At 40.2% G+C, this 19,273-nt stretch overlaps 1 protein-coding gene across 2 annotated transcripts in view; it reads right to left on the bottom strand.

Moving 5' to 3' along the window:
- The window catches only part of rab11fip4a (RAB11 family interacting protein 4 (class II) a), a 42,378-nt gene that overhangs the window by 4,613 nt on the left and 18,492 nt on the right, over window positions 1-19,273 (bottom strand). Inside the window, exons 3-13 of one of the 2 annotated variants that reach the window (XM_030058688.1) lie at window positions 16,242-16,330; window positions 7,994-8,157; window positions 7,444-7,611; window positions 5,574-5,708; window positions 4,314-4,349; window positions 4,082-4,190; window positions 3,678-3,781; window positions 1,506-1,646; window positions 1,167-1,248; window positions 646-783; window positions 35-181 (exon numbers count right to left, since the gene is read on the bottom strand). In XM_030058688.1, the coding sequence (XP_029914548.1) occupies window positions 35-181; window positions 646-783; window positions 1,167-1,248; window positions 1,506-1,646; window positions 3,678-3,781; window positions 4,082-4,190; window positions 4,314-4,349; window positions 5,574-5,708; window positions 7,444-7,611; window positions 7,994-8,157; window positions 16,242-16,330 (1,313 nt within the window). Of the gene's footprint in view, window positions 1-34; window positions 182-645; window positions 784-1,166; window positions 1,249-1,505; window positions 1,647-3,677; window positions 3,782-4,081; window positions 4,191-4,313; window positions 4,350-5,573; window positions 5,709-7,443; window positions 7,612-7,993; window positions 8,158-14,745; window positions 14,830-16,241; window positions 16,331-19,273 lie in introns of those variants that run through there. The other variant, XM_030058689.1, reaches the window with a different exon arrangement.

Here is a 19,273-nt window from a genome sequence, read left to right as displayed (position 1 = left end):
ACATCGGTTTGTGTGCATGTGTGTTAGTGCATACCTGTTTGAGTCTCTTGACTTCATGCTCTAGTTCTATCTCCCTGGTCTTGGCGTTGTACTCGGACAACCCTCTGCCCTTCCCTGGATGTTCCATCTCAAGCTTAAACAACTGCAGGTGGTCCAGCTCCCGACGGAGATCATCGATTAGCTGGGGGGAGTTGATCGGGAGACGTTGGAATAATGAAAGCACTTTTTTTTTTCCTAAACAGTTTCAGATTGCATTCATTTCATTTCAAATTATTGTAATCTACAGAACTGATGTGTCCCCCCTTGAGGTGCCCTGACATTTTCTTACAGGTGGAAGATCTGCCTATATAGACTGTCTCTGTATGAACTCGGCATCTGTTTACAGAAATTTCAAGATAATTTTTTTTTCTCATTAATATGCATATTTTATGCAATCAGTTATTCTATGGGGGAACTGGTAGTGTAAGTACAAAGCTGCTAGAATGTATTGCTCTTGAGTTACTGGGTCCAAGGAATGTCTCCACACATGCCAACAGATACGCAGCATGATGATGACATATTTTTCACATACCACATACCATTGGGGGAAATAATGAAGCTACTATGAAGCATAAACTATAGGGACAAAGGTAGAGAGTGGCCCACCTCCTGCATAGCCTCCTTCTCCTTTTGGAACTCGTGGCGGTTGTGCCACAGCTTGTCCATCATCTTCCTGTAAAGGTCCATTTCATCCTTCAGCCTCAGACTAGTATCCTCCAGTTTGTCCGTCATCTTTTGCTTCTCCTGGAGGGAAGAGAGGGCAGGACATAGTAACACAAAAAAACCCCAAAACAAATGGGAAATGACTTCTGCACATTGTTAAGCCATCTTCCATGTGCACCCCAGTGTATATGTGACCATTACGGCTGTGCCTGACTCAGATTTTTTTTCCCATTAATAGTCTCTCAGGCGCTGGCACAAACCATGAAATAATCAAAGCCACTCTAAGCCCTTATAATCAAATTCAACAGTCATACAAACACATTTGAGCAGCTTCCTCCACAGTGGAAGATAGCACTATTACTACATAACAGCTAAAAGGTAATGTGAAATTATGCCAAATGAACATATCCCTTTAAGCCTTTTTTAACTAACCAAATACACTGTGCTATGTGAATCATACTCACCTGGTCCAGTTTCTCTGTCTGAGACTTGAGTCTGCACACATTTAACTTCATCTCTCCATTTTCCTCCTCCAGCTGCATTACCCTACACACAAATGGTATGAAGGTAAGCACGTGATGGAAAATGATAGAGAACAAGTAGTTGCAGTCACATTTCTAATGGCAAGACCATGACCTGTAAAATCTGACAAGTCGAACAAGTGTGACAAGCTTGACAATGATTAAAGTGGCATTGCTGCCTAACACATAAACATGTGGCAACCACAGAGCTAATGCTCCAGCTACTGGTTATGGCAGAAGTCCAGCTTCACTATGTGTGTGTGTGTGTGTGTGTGTTTACACCTGTTACTGAGCAGTTCTATCTCAGTGTTTCTGTCTCTGTCCATCTTGCTGTAGGCCTCCCGGTGCCTCCTCATCTCCTCCTCCAACGTTTGATCTGCCCTCGTCTCTGCATCCTTCACCTGCTCCTCCAGCTCATGGACCCTGAGCGATGCACACACAGGCGCGCACACACACACACACACACACACACACACACACACACACAATGTTAAAGCTGATACTTACAAAAGACAAAAATATTTTCATGAGGACTGAAAAATTGCTGTGTATGAAAACTATTTATGAGTTGCTGATAAGCTCTGTGCAGTAATCAAAGGAATATAAGGTCTGTCCTACCTGCTCTATGACCAAATTAAGTCATGCCTGTCAAAGTGGCGCCTTATATAACCAAAGCCCCGCCCATAAGGCTGAACTAACACTAACCCTATATACTCTTTCAAATCTCTTCATTAGAATCATCTCACAAGGCAAGGCAATAAAGCATAACAAAACAACAGAGATCTCAATATGATTTTTGGCATTAATACAAGCACTCAAAACAACAATAATTTTGAAAAACATAAAATTGCACTGTCAGGGTCTGGTGATCTTGGCAACTGCGTGCCAACATGCGTTGCCAGTTGGAAGGAAGCACACTGGAGGAAGCAACACACCTACAAAGCCAAGCGTTAAGTAATGTGTTGCAGTGAGAAAAACAAGAGGTTCAGGGTTTATGTGGTCTGAGATGCATTTTCAGGCTCTTCCTCAAGTTCTTCAAACAAACCTCAAACTAAATCTCAAGAAAAATGGTCGTTTAAATAAATGTACTCCTGCAAGACTCGTAAGACTCACCGATGTGAATATGGCAGACAATATTTTTCTCTACACAATAAGGTCACATTTTGGGAACTTGCCCAACAAACATGATTTTGAGCTGTAACCCAAAGCTCTCCTCAGTGCTGCATGTTTGTTTGCACACCTGATAGGTGAAGTCATTGCACAGTAATACAGAAAGTGGTTCCAGCAGTTAGCAAGGGGGCTGGAAGTGTGCGTCGGTAATGAATCCTAAAGAAATGTGTCTTGTTGTGCATCTTTCAAAGCCTTTTTTCAGCTGATAGTCATGTTGTTTGCCGGCCCAGGTACATGTCGCTCATTTTAGAGCGGAACAGTCCTGGTGAAATGCTTGTTCTCACAACAGGGAGGGAGTTTATGGGTCTTACTTGGAGGATACTGTACATACTACTATATGTATAAGAACCTGAACTATCACTTGAAAGCAAAATTGAGCTTTGGTAGAGTGTTGGGTTGGATATAGTTACAGCCCTTTCTCATTCCCAGGGTGTCCAATACTGAACTTTGTCATGCACGTCTGCATTGGATACTGACACCAAAAGCACCCCTCAATGCCTGATACCGATGCCAAGGGGACCATTTGACGTCAGTATGAGACGTGGGAGGTGGTGACGTAGTATTAAGAGCGAGAAAGTCGGGCTAGGGAGGCATTCAGGGTGGATGGTGGGGGTAGAAGCCACAGGACCATGAGCCTGGGGCCATGAGTTCGATTCCTGTGGGAATCAAGCTTCACTGGAAACCGGTAATGAGGCAGAGTGATACCTCTTGCTTTTGGTGTGAGACCTAGTTGCACATGACCAAGTTTCCATGTTGGCCCTTTTTATACCTACAGCTAACCACATGACACTCAAAGTGAAAAAGCCTGGTGCATCTCATCCTGACACCAAAGGCAAACACAAAAAGGGGCCTTCGATGTTGGTATCAGATGCAGAGGCCTGACAAAGTGTCAGTATATGACACCCTAGGAATAAAAATGTGTTGATAGTTACCTGTGGTGAAACATCCTCATCCTCTGTGCTTCTCTGGGCTGCTAATCCACAATACTGTATTTGTGTCTCTCTAATCTCTTCCAATAGCAAAACAGCTCACAAAATACAATGTTTAGCACACAGGCCTAAACAAACTTGAAGAAGGCAGATTATGCAAATACAGAAAAACAACAACACAAGTCCCAGTACCCATTCTTGAGGAAATTAAGCAGCTCTCCTCCTGTTATTTTTCTTTGAATTGGAAAGTCGATCTAGCAGGAAATTTCTGCATAGTCACCTCGGGCTAGGACGACACAACCTAAAAGTACTAAGACAAATAACTGTAATCACCAGTGTGTGTGTGTTTTCCTACCTGTGAACCAGCTGTGTGTTCTCCTGTTTGAGCTTAGACTTGAGGTCTCCATTGGCCAGACTGTCACTCTCCAACTCTGTCACTTTCTTCTCTAGATAACTGACCTGGAGGAGAGAGCCATGCTTAATACTCACTCTACACCAGCTGGAAGACACCTGATGCTGAAATGGGCTGCTTTTATTTATTTTTTTTTATCATATTTACCAGAAAAAAAACATACAAATACATTGGGTGTGCAATGTATTTATGTGTGTATGTATATACATTGGAGGTGTCATGTTAACAAGGATCACTATTATTATAAAAATATTTCTAGCAGAGAACTTTAGCAAGCTTCTTCAACACTGCTATATGTACCTTGTGTGTGTGTGTGTGTGTGTGTGTGTGTGTGTGTGTGTTAGCACCTTCTCTGTGATGTCAAGGTCACAGGAGTCGATGCTGTCTGTGAACAGATCCTCTGTACTGCTGCCTTGACTGGAACCAAACACATTGTGGTTGGCCTGGAACAGCTGACTGGAAGGGGAGGGAGAGAAGTGTCAACATCTTGCCAGATGTGGGGAAAAACACAATATATTGATGAATAAATGTGATTTTAGCATATGAGCCGATAGCTGTTGGGAAAGTCAGGTCACTCACCGTCCAAACGCTGTGCTGGAAATCTTTCTATTGGGACTGAAACACAAGAGAAAAAAACTCTGTGACTTAGACAAACACATGTGCAAACACTGTACTAGGACAAACATGCATGCCAGATCAGCTGGCAAGAAACTGGCAGAATTTTGAATATAAGTATAAAGGAATGTAAAAGCAAATGGAGGTCCATGTGTGTTTGTTTTGTCAGAGCACATAGCAAACACATGTCTCTCATTGTTACTGAGTGCTGGATACTGGCTGGATGCTCCAAATGCTAACTGTTAGCCTCCTGCCATTCAAGTGGACTTCCACATTTGGAAAAATAACTGTCTTAACCCACTCAAATTGTTAAGTAAACAAAATTTGAGTCTGATGAGGTGTAAGAGATTTTTTTTTATAGCTCAAATGGCGTGTTTCTTGAACAAAAGTTACTGGATCTTTGCCTGATGTTGTCAACAGGAAATATAGCTTTAAACAGCAGTCTGAGCAAAAATATTGTTTATGTGCACTAGGTATAGGTCATATGTACATTTTAGTTTCATAAAGCAACACTTGTAAAATGATGTTAAATCTTCTTTGAGTGGATTAAGGCAGTTATTTTTAAAATTGTTAGATGGGGTGAAATCCACCTCAACAGTATCTAGTAACACTAGCATAGTAACATCACAACTTACTGATACAGAAAGACAGTATGATCTATCCTATATGACAAAGGGGGAGAATTTGTAAAATTTTTATATTTTCATATACAATGCACAATAATGGCAATGGAACATGAAAAGGATGAGTTAACACTATGTGACAGATTACAGCATATTCAGGATGTGCTGAAACGTGCTGGCATTCAGCTTCGTGTTCTTTGTTACTGGATTCTAGTTACCATTGCTATACTGATACCCGCCACAAAAGTTGTACCCAGCCCCCCACCCCCTGCCAGATTGGGATGCAGTTGCCATAGCAACTGCTCAGACTCATCCTTTGATGTGGGTGCATCGTCTGGTATCAAGAGAGAAGAAGAGGGGGGATTGGGTGATATGCCAGTGTGTGTGTGTGTGTGTGTGTGTGTGTGTGTGTGTGTGTCTCAGGGAGCTAATCTGAGTATTGTTAAGGACTGGTGATGCTGAAGCAGCTAAAATGTAGCCTTTTGATTCTGCATTTCTCAAGTTATCTACCACTTCTATTTCCCTTCACTTCTCTGTGTTTGTGAGTGTTCTTTTGGCTTTTGGTGTCGACGCATGTCTGTGTGTGTGTGTGTCGGTGTACCTGTTGGCCTTGAGGTTTCGAAGTCGAGCCTCCAGGTCATTCAGCAGGTTGACTTTTTTACAACACTGAGAGCAGTACACATCCAGCAGCTCACTGTTATACAGCTGACGCATCTTCTGAGGAGTCTGTCCGGCACTGCAAAACATAATAACATTATCTATCTACATAGGCTATTAACACCACACACACACACACACACACACACAGTTGGATCATTTTTGTGGGGCAGTGGGTGCCATGACAGACACAGTACCAAAGATTCAAGACCTTATTATAAATGACTTTAAGTATTTAATAGCTTAAATTTTAAATATGTCTATGGTGCTTTGTGCTTACAACTATTTCAAGAAATTCAGTATAAGAAATGTTTCTAATATGGGAGTCCCACTTCGTGATGCTCATACAGGCCTATGCAAGATGCCATATATATTGGGTTGCTGGAAATAGAAATGAAGACTCTCTCCAACACAAAACCTATTCCAAACTTGAACAGCCAAGGCCGTGCTTGCTGGACCCCCCTACCCAGCATTATTTTAACAATATGTTTATTTAGGGGTTTTTTCTGTACAAAGAAAGATAATACAGTCTGAGCAAAGCATTATCATACAACAATTTTTCCTCTCCAGAAATGTGTAGTTTTCACCACAAGGCTTCTCCAGCACGTACATTGATGTATTGTAACATCAACTTAAAGTTACATATGTCTTTCAGCTAATGAGTAAACAAAAGTCAAGGAGGGTGGATTCTGTTAGTTCTTGGTAACTAAGTGTAAATATTTTCTGAAAGTCCCCTAAACTAACCACTGTAGGTGTCCCTGTCCAATCCCAGCCAGTAATGCTGAGACAGGAGGACAGATGTAATCCAGGAAGGTGTCTTCTATTGGATGAGAGTGATGATAGTCAGTTTCTATGTAGGTTATGGCTGCATCCCAATAACCCGCCTTGACCATGCCACACTGCCCCACAACTCTGTTTTACGCACTCCCATGTAGGGTAGAGCATCGAGGCGAAGCGGTCATCTATCCCAGAATGCTTTACTGTGGCGGTCTAACCTGTGATATGGCTACCAGTGCGGCGAAAGAAGCGCATAAATGTATTTCGTTGCAAACAATCATGCAAAAAAGGTAAATTATGTCAGAATTTATAGATGCAATTAATTATGTCCTTGGTTCTTTATGACAAGCATTTCAAACAAACTACTATGCACAATGTGAATAGAGCCTATTAAAAAGGTGATTTGTGAGAGTCCAGCTTTTATGAACCTTGAAATTTTAAATCCATTGGTGAATTTTCTGCACTTCCATCTCCACAGCAGCACAAGGGCAGGAGCAGGAAGCGCTGTCCTCTCCTAGTATTAACGTGCTGTTTTATTTGTCTTTACCAAGACTCATTTCCCCTCAGCTATACTGAGAAACTAATAACTTATGTAACAGGAATCACAAGTCTTCCTGTCTTCATTATTGTCAAATAAACATGGAAAAACATTTTATGAAATTTTGGCCATATAACAAGGGGTGGGTTTAAAGGGGAAAAGTGGGGCATGTAGGTCCTTAAACAACCTGGTTTTTGTAGCGTAAGGTATTAGGAGATTTTTATGAATCACATAAATCTTAGTGTCTATAGATGTTGTCACCACTAGGGCTCTACTATGTTAGTTCTGAAAAAAGTCAGTCAGTAAGTTAGTATGAGATACCACTGTCTAGGCCTCAGCCCCAGTGGGGGTTTGGCAACAACTTGGGATGTGGGGCTCTACTGCTGGATGAAAGTCTGTTTAACCCATTTACACGACGCTGTGTATGCACAGGACTCTGTAGACATGAGGAAAGCTCCCATTCAATAGTCTTTAAGAACAATCTACACCCCCGACCAACCTGGAGGGCAGGGAGGACCCCAGGTCTGAGAAGCCATTGGTTCGGGTGTCGTCATCAGGGCAAGGGCTGCTGGGAGTGAAGTCCACATCTTCCCCTTCACCATAGTCCTCAAACTGCTCCTCCCCTGAGATGACGGATGCAGACGCTGAGCCAATCAGCTGGCCAGAACTACACAGCCACAGGAAATAGAAGAAGGGTCACGTTTTGTTTCATCATTTATCAAAAAGATGATATTTCTCCTGGTGATGTTCTCTTCTGTTTGTAGGAATTATGCTACAAACTATGTGTCAAAATAAATATCGTGAAGATTTATCAATGTTAAAATGCAACACATGGGACCTGTGAGACAGAAATATTGGCACTTGTATGTTAAGCACCCTGACTTCTCACTACAAACTTCATTACCGAGACTGCTGCTGTGAACAGCTTCAGGGAGCACCATTTATTTTCAGTGAAGTGCAATCAGCGCTCACATCCACTGGTTTATTTATAGAAGCTCTGATTGAAGGTTAATCCACAGGCCATTTGCAGATATTTGGTTGTGACTGACCTCTCTTGCTGTCCCAGGTCCGAGGAGTTCGAACTATTAGCATTTTCAGTGCTGCTGTCCATGTCACACTCCCCATCAGCGCCACAACCCTCTCCATACGCACTGCATTCTGGGTAGGACCGCGTGCACATGATGATGGGGGGCACCAGCCTGGCCTCACCGTTCTACACACAAACACACACAGAACATTAGCTTTTTAGTATATTCACAAAGGGAAGCTGAACAAGAATGAAAGTAGTGATTAAGACTCAAAGCATGGACAGTCACATTACACACTGTCCTTTCAAGTCAGGCCCTAAAATGGACCATTAATGGCAAATTAAATTTTTGGCTCACCTTCCAAGGGCTGGTACACTAAAAGAAATGATTACATGATTTAAACACAAATTTGATAAAGCTATGAGGGCTTAAGACCATATTCTCTAGTGGTGAGAATCTGATGCATGTTCAGAAGCCGGAGTTGCACAGACTGCAGCGATGAAAATTTGAATTTGCCCTCAACTCGGGCATTTTGTGTTATGACAAGCTGTCAGCAAAACACGGGATGTGCTGAATAAGCCCTGCTTCTTGTTTTCAATGCTATTTTGTGTCAGAATCAGACACTTTGTGAAACACTTTATAAAGAGACCAGAGAACAGAAGCAGAAACTCTAAAACAGAGCATTTTTGATGTGTTAACTGATACATAAATGATGATGGAAATTATAATTCTGATACTAAATAACGGCGTTAACTACAAATATAAGAATGTACTGTATGTCAAAGTGCCAATGTTTTAGGCACTAAAATGATAATTCTCTTTTTTTCACGGTTACAAAATCAAAATCTGATGAATGTCCCTGAATGTTTTGTAGGAATGGGAGCACAGGAGCACGATTTTGTTGACAAAATCCAACAAAATCCAAGTGTTGGCAGCAAATTTCAGAGAGGAGGAGAAAAGGGTTGAAGACAGCATCAAGGGTTGTCCATCCAAGTTGGTTTGTATCATTACAGCTCATATGCTCTCAAAACACACGTGGACTGTTAACAGGTTCTGAAATCACATAGTGCAGGTTCAACTGGAAGCATGATATTTTTATTTTAAAAATCATTTTAAAACTAGGCACCAGAAGTTAATTTGGGTAAACAGGGATATAGATGATGTACCTCCTAATTGATTTGTTACGATCAAGAGTGGGAGTCAAAGGCAGTATATCTATGTATCATGTCTAGATGAGTGTGTATATGTGTGTGTGCATTTATTAATAATGCACTTGTCTGTCTGGCCTCACTCCACCGTAGCATCATGGGAAGGTACACACCCTTTCACAAACAAAGACAAAAACAGCTCTCCCCCTCTGCTTACTCATTTAGTACTTCAAACTAAGTGTGTACGTGTGTGTGTGCGTGTGTGTGTGTTTAACATTCCAACACAGATGGTATGGCGTCCTTGGGCCAGCCAAGTAGCTGTCATTGACTGTCATCAATTATACACTTGTTTGTCTGAGATCAAAGGCTAAGTGTGCGAGAGAAAGAGAAATTAAAAAAAGGGAGGAGGCCTGATAAGTTAATGAGTAAACAGCGGGTTCTTCCACACAGACGTACTAGCTGAGACCAGTATGGAATTAACTCTTCGAAACCTGTGCAAATTCATGATTTTGAAAAAAAAAAAAGGGGGAGGGGGGGGGGAGGCAGAAAATTTAAAAAAATAATAACTAAATAAACTAAAATAAATAACTAAATAAATAAATTCAAAAAGTAACAATGAAAATATATTATGAGAAAACAATATGAAAATTACCATAAAATTACTCCCCAAAAAATGAAAAAAAAAAAAAAAAAAAAAAAAAAAAGAACACAGAAGAAGAAAGAAATTAGGCAAGACATTAATTTTGTTTGGAGGTTGAAATAAAACCTTTGAAAATAAAAGCCCGTCCACAGGCTCCTGGGTTTCAAAGGGTTAACATTCCCTCATGTTAATGGGTCTGATATAAAAATGACAGGCATCCAGTTAAATACCATGTGTGACAGCAGATCTCAGTAGCTAATTGTTGGGGAATGTTCCACATAAACTTCAGTCATGAAGACTGGGCTCAGACTGACGTGGCTTTTTAAATGACAGAAACCTATATATGTATACTATATGTACTCTGAATATTTTGCGTAGGTATTCAAAGGTATTCAAATTGAAGTTGCAGCATTGTCTCACACTGGCCCAGCACGCTACACTGAGCCAGAGTCCAAATAACGTCAAACACAGACCAACATTATGAGCAGAGCTGAACGGGCTCCAGATCAAATATTATAAACACTGTTATTGATGCTGATCCATTTAGCAACCAGCTGTTTCATGCTGTTATAGCATAATTATATGAAATTCTAGCAAATTACTGGCATTCCAAGCCTTTATCCTTAGGACAGCCACGTGGCTTTCACACACTGTCATCAATTATACACGTTTTTGTCTGAGATGATGTGGGGGGATGTCTGGGAGAGAGAGAGAGTTGAAGGCTTGATGAGGAATAGAATTGAGGGCAGGTTCTTTCATAGATACTTAAGATAATTATGCAGTTAACATCCCATCATGCTATAGGTCTTGTATAAAAATGATTAGCTACAGAAAACTATATGACTGTAGCCTTTGTTCTGGACTCTCTCTTGCAGTGCTCATCTCACAGCCACTAACAGATCATGTTGTTTATTTTTTGATCCAAGGATCAGTTAATTTAGCTTCTATTTTTATCTGCTTGTTTGTGGGTGTGAGCACATGAAGTGCTCATGACATTAATGTAAATCAGTTATGGCCATCATGTGAATCAAGCAAATAAACACCAACACTATTGCATTACGTGTTGTGGAGGTGTTTATTTTGGCAGTTGCCTGTAGTCTACAGGAGGGGTTTTCAAACTTTTTCAGATCCTGCTGACTTGGATTAAGCCACAGACCCCAACTTGAAGTGAATTTGTCCTAGGGGGGGCATGGCTATGAAATCAAAAAAAGATAACTGATTTGTCGTAAATTGTTTAGCCCTTTGAAAACTAAGTAAATGTATTTGATTTCTTTCAAAAACATGGGGGAATAAAGTCACTTAGCAAGTTAACAAAAAAATTGCAAATTACCAGAAAATTAGCAAAAAATTACCTGAATCAATAGGGAAAAAAATATATAGATATATATCTAAAATATTCAAGAACAAACTGTTTGCAATTAGAAAAATTAAGCCAAGTAAAATTAAGCCATGTATCAGCTAATTTGCTAATTTGTAAGTATCAAATTAAATACTCAAATATTTGCATAAATAAATAAATAAGACGAAAGAACATAAGTCTAATGTTATTAAAAGAAAATTACAAGGGAATTATCTGAAAATTAGAGAAAGAAAAAAAAAGAAAACTATTTTCACTAGCATTTAGATGTCATAGTTGAAAACAGACGAGCAGATTGAAAGAGGTGAGCTTAAAGCATGATGTGATGTTCGCTCATACATTTATACATTTTTTGTGTGGTAATAATTTCTAGTGAATTGAATTATAGTGAAACTGAACTTTTCTTCATTATGCTGAGAACCCCCTAGAGCCCCTCAAGGACCCCTGGGGGTCGTCCGTCCCCTTAATATAAACTACTGGCTTATATTATGGAAACCTGAGGCACACAGATTTTGATGCAAGTACATGCAGCACATAGGATTACACTCACTGATACACAGACATACACACACACACAACAAGCCAGCACATACCCAGCTGACTGAGTACACACAACACAGCCCTAGTTCAAATATAACTAACCTGCTCCATGAATCCACTACATGGATATGGACACTACATCCACAACACAATTTGAGAAATCCTTCAATCCCATGAACTCACTGTGCAGCACATGTCTGTCTGTGTGGCATCTGATGCTGCCGCTTCTATGGCGGCTGTCTCCTCAATGTACCGGATCTACTGGATTTACATGCTTTTTGCTGACTGATTTTCTCTGACTGAGAAACTGAGCCTCAAATGCACACCTTACCAAACAAATAAGCGTGCCACGTGCGTCCTCTCCAGTCTCAAGGCACCAGACAGCACACACACACCAGTGTGGTCGAGTCGCTACTAAAATCCACTGTATTCCTCAGGTTCAAGGTTCAGGTGTTAACGAGCCGTGAATAAATGCATCTCACAAACACATGCACACAACACACGCGCACGCACACACAAACACACACACACACACACGTATCACTGCAGCTCAGTCATTGAGATCTGAAGCCACACAGACGCTCTGGCATTGGCAACAGTTGCCGGGACAAAGCCACACCTCCCTCTCTCTCGCTCTCCCTCTCTCTGCCTCTCTCTCCAGGTTGTTGCTAAGCAACTGTTCAGCTGGGCTAATGTCTTGCAGTGACATCAGCAGTCATGCACTGCAACACACACCATTTCCTTCTCGAGGTGTGATGATTTTTACCAATTCCTGCAAAAAACACTGGTCACAATAATCACAAAAATCCTCATGGAGAACTACAGTATGCTGATGTTGCATCCTTAAAAGATTAGGCCTGCTTAGAACGAGGTCCAACAAACAATATACATCCTTAAACAAACAATCGAGCATTGTAAAATGACAGGACTTAAAGGGATAGTTCACAATTTTGAAAAATGTGATATGATTTCACCCCCCCACCCCCCCGAGCTGTTCTGTAGGACAGTAGTGGTGCTCTCTTCCTCTCATTGTTACTGAGTGCTGGATACTGGCTGGATGCTCCAAATGCTAACTGTTAGCCTCCTGCTACCAGTTAGCAAGCCATTGAGGTAGACTTCCCCCCTGGCTAGCATTTTTGCCTTAATCCTGTCAAATTGTTAATTCAACAATAAAATATTGTGTACAGCTTGGAATGGCATAAAAAATGCTGAACTTTACAAATAAAAGAAGCCAAGGCTGAGATTAAACAAAAGCTATGGAAATGGACTGTCATGTTGGCTTGTCGATAAAAGGTTATTTCAAACTGTGCTGAGTATCAGGCTTGTCATTAACTTTTTATCTGCAACAATGAAACTGACATATCAATTCTAAATGTATCATTGCATTTGTAAAGCTTTTAATTATTGTCTGGTGTAGGGTAAAGGGAAGAGAGAAAAAAGGAGAGAAGTGAAGCAAAGCCAAAAGAACAGCAAAGAGGAGAAAAGCTCTTGCCGGCAGATAAATCAATAGTGAATGCTGGAGCTCTGCAAGTACGCTGCGTAGAAACACACACAAGGCAAAGACGCCCAAACACGGATTAATGATTGTGCTAGACTAAATACACTGCAATGGCTTTCTAAAGCAGCTTCACTGACAAGATATACCAGGTCAGATCCTGGTTTAGCCCATGTTCGAAACTCCCAGAAATTCCATCTGGGCCCAGAAGGTTCTTCTGAAGTCTCCTGGTGGCTTGGCTGTAAAATTCAATGGCTGACATCCGATTTCTGACTTCCCACAAGTCAGAGTGCTTTCATGACCAAATACTGTTCTTCCCTCCTGGTTTGCTAAGGCAGGCTTGGTGGAAACTCTAGCACTGGCGCACCATTAAAAGACCAACTTCCTGTCACACACCCACACACACCACGACGTGGACCCTTCCAGGAATGTTGGAAACAGAAGAAAATATGGTACAGATGGTGATGTCCTGTCTTTGTGTTTGTGAAGCTACTTTGAATATCCAAGCTATCAGTTAGTTCACATGGGGACAAGCTGAACACCAAGTTGGCACCTTTATTTTTCAATTACTAAAACAGAATTAGCAGCTACTTTTATGTAACTTTCCCCTTCTCATTTCTTTCAAGAGCTGTTGCTGGTTCCTCAAAGAACTGTTTTTATGACACTTTTAGGGGCCTTTAAACCATTTTTTAAAATTTGTTTTTTAAGGAACTGTGGCTTAAAACGTTCTTTGTGAAACCAGAAAAAGATCTCCTCTAGCATCACTTTGAAGAAGCATTTTTTATTCCAGTTGGCACCTTTATTTTTTCTGTATGTGGCTGGTCCCAGTTTTTGGCTAACTAGTTTATGGGTCAACTTTAGCCTGTAATTGTTTGTAGAAGCAGAAGAACTGGGCCACCTTCAGTTGGCTGTCAATCGACCAAATGCAATGACTAACTCTGCCATTGAGCAATTCTGCCCTGAGGCAGGCGGTGGCAGCTCAGCTGTGGCATGCAGAAGACAGAGTTTGACTAGCAGAGGAAGTTGTGCCAAGCATTTAGTTCCAGCTGGCTGAAATTGGGTTGCATTGTTGCTAATTATTTTTGTTACTTGGGAGGTCTCATATAACACAAAATCACAGGACTGCATAAATACCATTCATTAAGATATAAGCAAACCAGCATTTTATCAGAAATAAGGTGAATGAATGTTGACTATGAAACCACAGCCCATTCCAAAAAGGCCCATCACGCTTCTTTGTGGTTAATGTTCTGTTAACTTGGATACAAGCTTATGTTCATCACTGCTACATTTAAATGTAGTCTGGACATAAAGCCAAATCAAACTACACTTCTTTTCTAAGTGTAATTTCACATTTAAAAGAAAGAGGAAAGGATCAGTAATATTCCGTTGAGGGAAATTTGCAAAATATTTTTTTAAAAAACCTGAAAATTAGTGCAACCTTTACAATGGTAAGATTCCTTGGTAACTTTTATTCAGCGAAACTGAGTGAGGCTTTGCTGCAGTTCAGTTCCAATGTGAAGTCCCTGGTGACCAGTAAAACAAGTCTTCTTAAGTGTTTCTTCCTAACCAAACAGTGGTGGCTGTACTTACAGGTGTGTCTGCGTTTGAGGACATCTTTCTTTGGCAATCAGCCCAGCTGCCACACCTTACTCTGTCTTCCTCTTTGGTGAGATTTGGAATCCACTACAATATAGTCTTGCCATGCTATCGCCACCTATGGTATTATTAAGAAATGGCATGTAACCAAATCTCACACTCACTCTCACTCTCTCTCCCTCCCCTCTCTTTCTCTCTCTCTCTCTCTCTCACACACACACACACACAAACACACACACACATACACATACAATACCACTGGTGACTGTGAAATCTGATATAATATTCCTACTAGAATGGACAGACTAGTATTTCATAAACAGAAAAACTTCTTCACATGAATTGGACTGAGTGCCACTGGGATGTACTTTGAACTGCCAGGATATAATGGTTAAGTTACTGACAGAGAGACGGTATAACAGAGATAGATGGCTGCTGGCACAGCAAATGAAGCGAGATGGACACAAGTTTGATCAACCTGAGGCAAAGAGGCATTCACTCCATTTGAAATTTTTCAACTTAAGTGAGAGATGATGCAGTCAGCCTAAAGCCAGTCAGCTTAAAGCAGAGCTCTTTGGCCTGTGACTTTCTCCTCCTACCTTGTATTTTACATAAAAGTCAGAAAAAGGCTCACTGGGTATTTGTGACCAACAACACTGACTGACATTTGCACAAAACATTACAAAAACTAGATTCCCCAATGAAGATATTCAGGCCTCCTACAGCATAAGGGAAATTAGATTTAAGACTTTTTAATGCCACTTGGAATGACATTTAAAACCAATTTTACAATAACCAAAACTGAGGAAAACGGTATGTGGAATACCACTGCCTTTATAGCCATCATGCCAAATTTGAAAAACATCTTGAACAAAAAAGAGTGTCTTGTATACACTGCCGGGTATCGGTTTTAGCCATGCCATGAAATTACATTAATGCAAGAGGCATTCAGTAAATTATTTAAAAAATAGATGTTACCAAGTAGTTTGAGATTTTAAATTGTAAGAAAAAAATCATACAAACATTCATACAATACTACTTCTCATGTCTTTAAAGATTTAAGACATTTTAATGCCAATTAAGGCCTTATTTTTAAGGATGTGCAGGAACCCTGACATTGGAGGTCCTGCTGCTGCACCTGTAGCTAAACAATGAAAATGCAGAGTGACAGAATAAAATGTAAACTGCTGAAACAAAGTTTAAAGTCTTACTGTCTTACTGAGAAAGACAGTGTATAGACATTAAAAGATGTTGAAAGTGTCCTCTTGATGTCATCATTCGGTGATGTGCGTTCAAGGATAGTGACAAAGTGTTTGTTGAGTTCAATTAAATATGGCCATGGAAATATTGCTAGCCAACCAACTAGTTCATGAGCACTGGGATGTGTCTGTGCTCACCACCTTGTCTCATTTCTCAAACTGCAGCATGTCTCGTGGCTGCATTGCCTCTCTGGGCATCAGGAACAGAATGGGCCTTGCAGTGGATTTTACCTGGTAAATGTAGCCGTTGTCTGTGACAGATGGCCGGCTGGCGGTAAGACTGCGAGGGCCCAAAGCTGTTTTCAGCATCTCTTCGCAACCTAGCAGAGAGAAAGACAGAAAGGTTAGGTCATTCCTTTCTCCCGCAGATTTAGAGAAGGTCATCCATGCTTTCACTACTTCCAAACATGACTACCGTAATGAACTTTATTCTGGTATTAGTAAGAGAAACATTGAAAGATTGCAGTGGGTACAAAATGCTGCCGCCAAACTGCTGCCAAGCTTGTACTAAGAGAGTCCCCCACATTACAGCTGTCCTTGCTGCTCTTCACTGGTTACCTGTGAGTTTTAGATTTGATTTTAAGATTTCACTGCTTGTTTTTAAGGCTGTGAATGGTCAGGCTCCTTCCTACATCTGTGAACTGTTGATCCCTTATGAGCCTTATACCAGCAGGAATTGGCTACTGGTCCCTAGGTCCCTAGGCTTGTCACCAAGAGTGGCCTTTTCTGTTCAGGCCCCTTGGTTGTGGAATTCCCTGCCTGGAGATCTCAGGCAGGCAAAGTGTCCTCAGTGTCCTCTTTCAAATCTCTTCTTAAGCCTCACTTTTATCATTTGGCTTTTCTTAACTGATGCTGGCTGCTTCTTAAATGATTCTATCGTGTTTTTATCTCATGTTGGGTTTTATTACTTGTGCTATTTGATTTATTGTTAAGCACTTTGTAACTCCTGTTTTGAAAAGTGCTCCATAAATAAACTTATTGTTATTATTGTTTGTCTCCACCTTCTCTTATGTGTAAATATCTCAAGAAAGTACCAACAGTCATTGCTACAATATCGAGGTGTTTGGTCAAAGATATTGTGATATTAGAATTTTGGCCATATTAGTCCAGTCATTTTATGAAAAAACCTAGGACAAATTGCAAGAGAAGCAAACTCAACTGATTTTGTATCCTCAGTTTGTCCTGAGTGAGGGAAAAAAAGTCCCAGGAAATCCAATTGGTGGAAAGTTTTGAAAATCACCTATTTTTGACCACATATTACCAAAAAACACTGTTTTTAACACACAGAGGAAAGGGTTCAAAATTTTACTTTCAGATATCTCTATAAAAATTCACAAGTTGATTACACACACAAAGACAAGAAAAAAAGTCAATTACAAGTTCTTTGAATTATTCTGTTTACACATGCATATCACACATTATCTGATTTGATATGCGCTAATAAGGAATATGAGGAATAAATGCCAGGACAGATATTTAAACAGTGGATTAAAAGGTTACTATATATATAGTAACCTTTTAATTCACTGTTATATAGTAACCTTTTAATTCAAGGTTACTATATATATAGTAACCTTTTAATTTACTGTTTAAATGTCTCTTCTGGCATTTATTCCTTATATTCCTTATTAACGCATATCAAATCAGATAATGTGTGATATGCATGTGTAAACAGAATAATTCAAAGAACTTGTAATTGACTTTTTTTCTTGTCTTTGTGTGTGTAATCAACTTGTGAATTTTTATAGTGATATCTGAAAATAAATTTTGAACCCTTTCCCCTGTGTGTTAAAAACAGTGTTTTTTGGTAATATGTGGTCATAAATAGGTGATTTTCAAAACTTTCCACCAATGGGATTTCTTGGGACTTTTTTTCCCTCACTCAGGACAAACTGAGGATACAAAATCAGTTGAGTTTGCTTCTCTTGCAATTTGTCCTAGGTTGACCCCAATTTTGGCCTAAAATTACTGGACTATATTGTCTAATCCAGCAGTTATCAATGTGGGGTCTGGGGACCACCGAGGGTCCTCGAGGGGGCTTTAGTGGGTCCCCAGAAATATAGGGAATATTTTAATTTCCACTGTTTATACCATAATTTCTTTGACTAGAAGTTATCCCAATGAGAGAATGCACATGGCTACTCTGTTCTGCTCTCTTCACTGCTTGTCTGCCAACTAACAGTGCAGAGTTATGGAATAGCTATATCTGTATCAGATGGGGATCCCTGAGACTATATCTCAACAATTACGTTTAGCAATTTGGGGGCCTTGATACCAAAAAGGTTGAGAACAACTGGCCTAGCCCTAGTCCGAATACCTGGTCTTGCAGTCTTGAGTGTGAATTCATGTGCCACCTAGTGGTGTGGAGGACTATCCCCATTTCTGAAAATGCCCAAGTGAAGATGCACTTAAGCCACTTTATGAATCGTTACCCTGTTACTGGTCTGAGTGTACCCCACAATTCCAAATTTGAATAACTTGTACATCCAAGGGAAGAATCAACAACTAAGATGATATGCAAAACATAAATAAAAAATTATATTAGGCTACTTTAGCCTCTGTTGTATTTACCTAGTATGACCTAATGATTTTCTTATTTATTTATGTCTTTATTAATGTTGTTTTAACATCTGGATCACTAAATGGCCTTTTAATTTACATTTTCATTTAGAAAATGTGTCCTATATTCATGTATCATAAAACAACAGGAACAGCTGCCGCAGCTGGAAACATCTTCCAAGCGTTGCCAAGTGTGCTCCAACTTCACACCTACTTACACACTCTGGCCAGCTGCCGGACATACATAACTCAAGTGGCCACCGGACTAGGTACAAAGACAAGTGTAGATATTGGGACAAAGCCAATGTCAAGGTAGTGTTAGGAATGTCTTCTCATCTTCTAGTAATATGATAGAGCCAAAAGGAGTATGATGCAAGGACCAGTTTGGAAATAAATGACTTCCGTTTGTATTTTGCTTGATATTTAACCATGTTTTGTTTTTGTTTTTTTTGTTTTTTTTTGATAAACTACGACAAATTGTATAAGTAGCCTTGAATTTAAGACATGGAACACATGTTGTCACTGGACTTCCAGTAACAGATACTGATTTGGTTTCTGGCCACGCTGACGATGATGTGCCGCAACAAGAGCAGTGCGTATGTCTTTTTTTTTCTGTCTTTTTTTTTTCTTCCCCTCATGTCACTCCCTCCCATGTCTGTCCCGTCCTTGTGTGTATATGTATCCTGCTTGCTGCCTTCTTGGCC

The sequence above is a fragment of the Myripristis murdjan genome, chromosome 8, assembly GCF_902150065.1.
Source record: "Myripristis murdjan chromosome 8, fMyrMur1.1, whole genome shotgun sequence".
NCBI classification, from domain to species: domain Eukaryota; kingdom Metazoa; phylum Chordata; class Actinopteri; order Holocentriformes; family Holocentridae; genus Myripristis; species Myripristis murdjan.
This window is presented reverse-complemented; position numbering and strand designations above follow the sequence as displayed.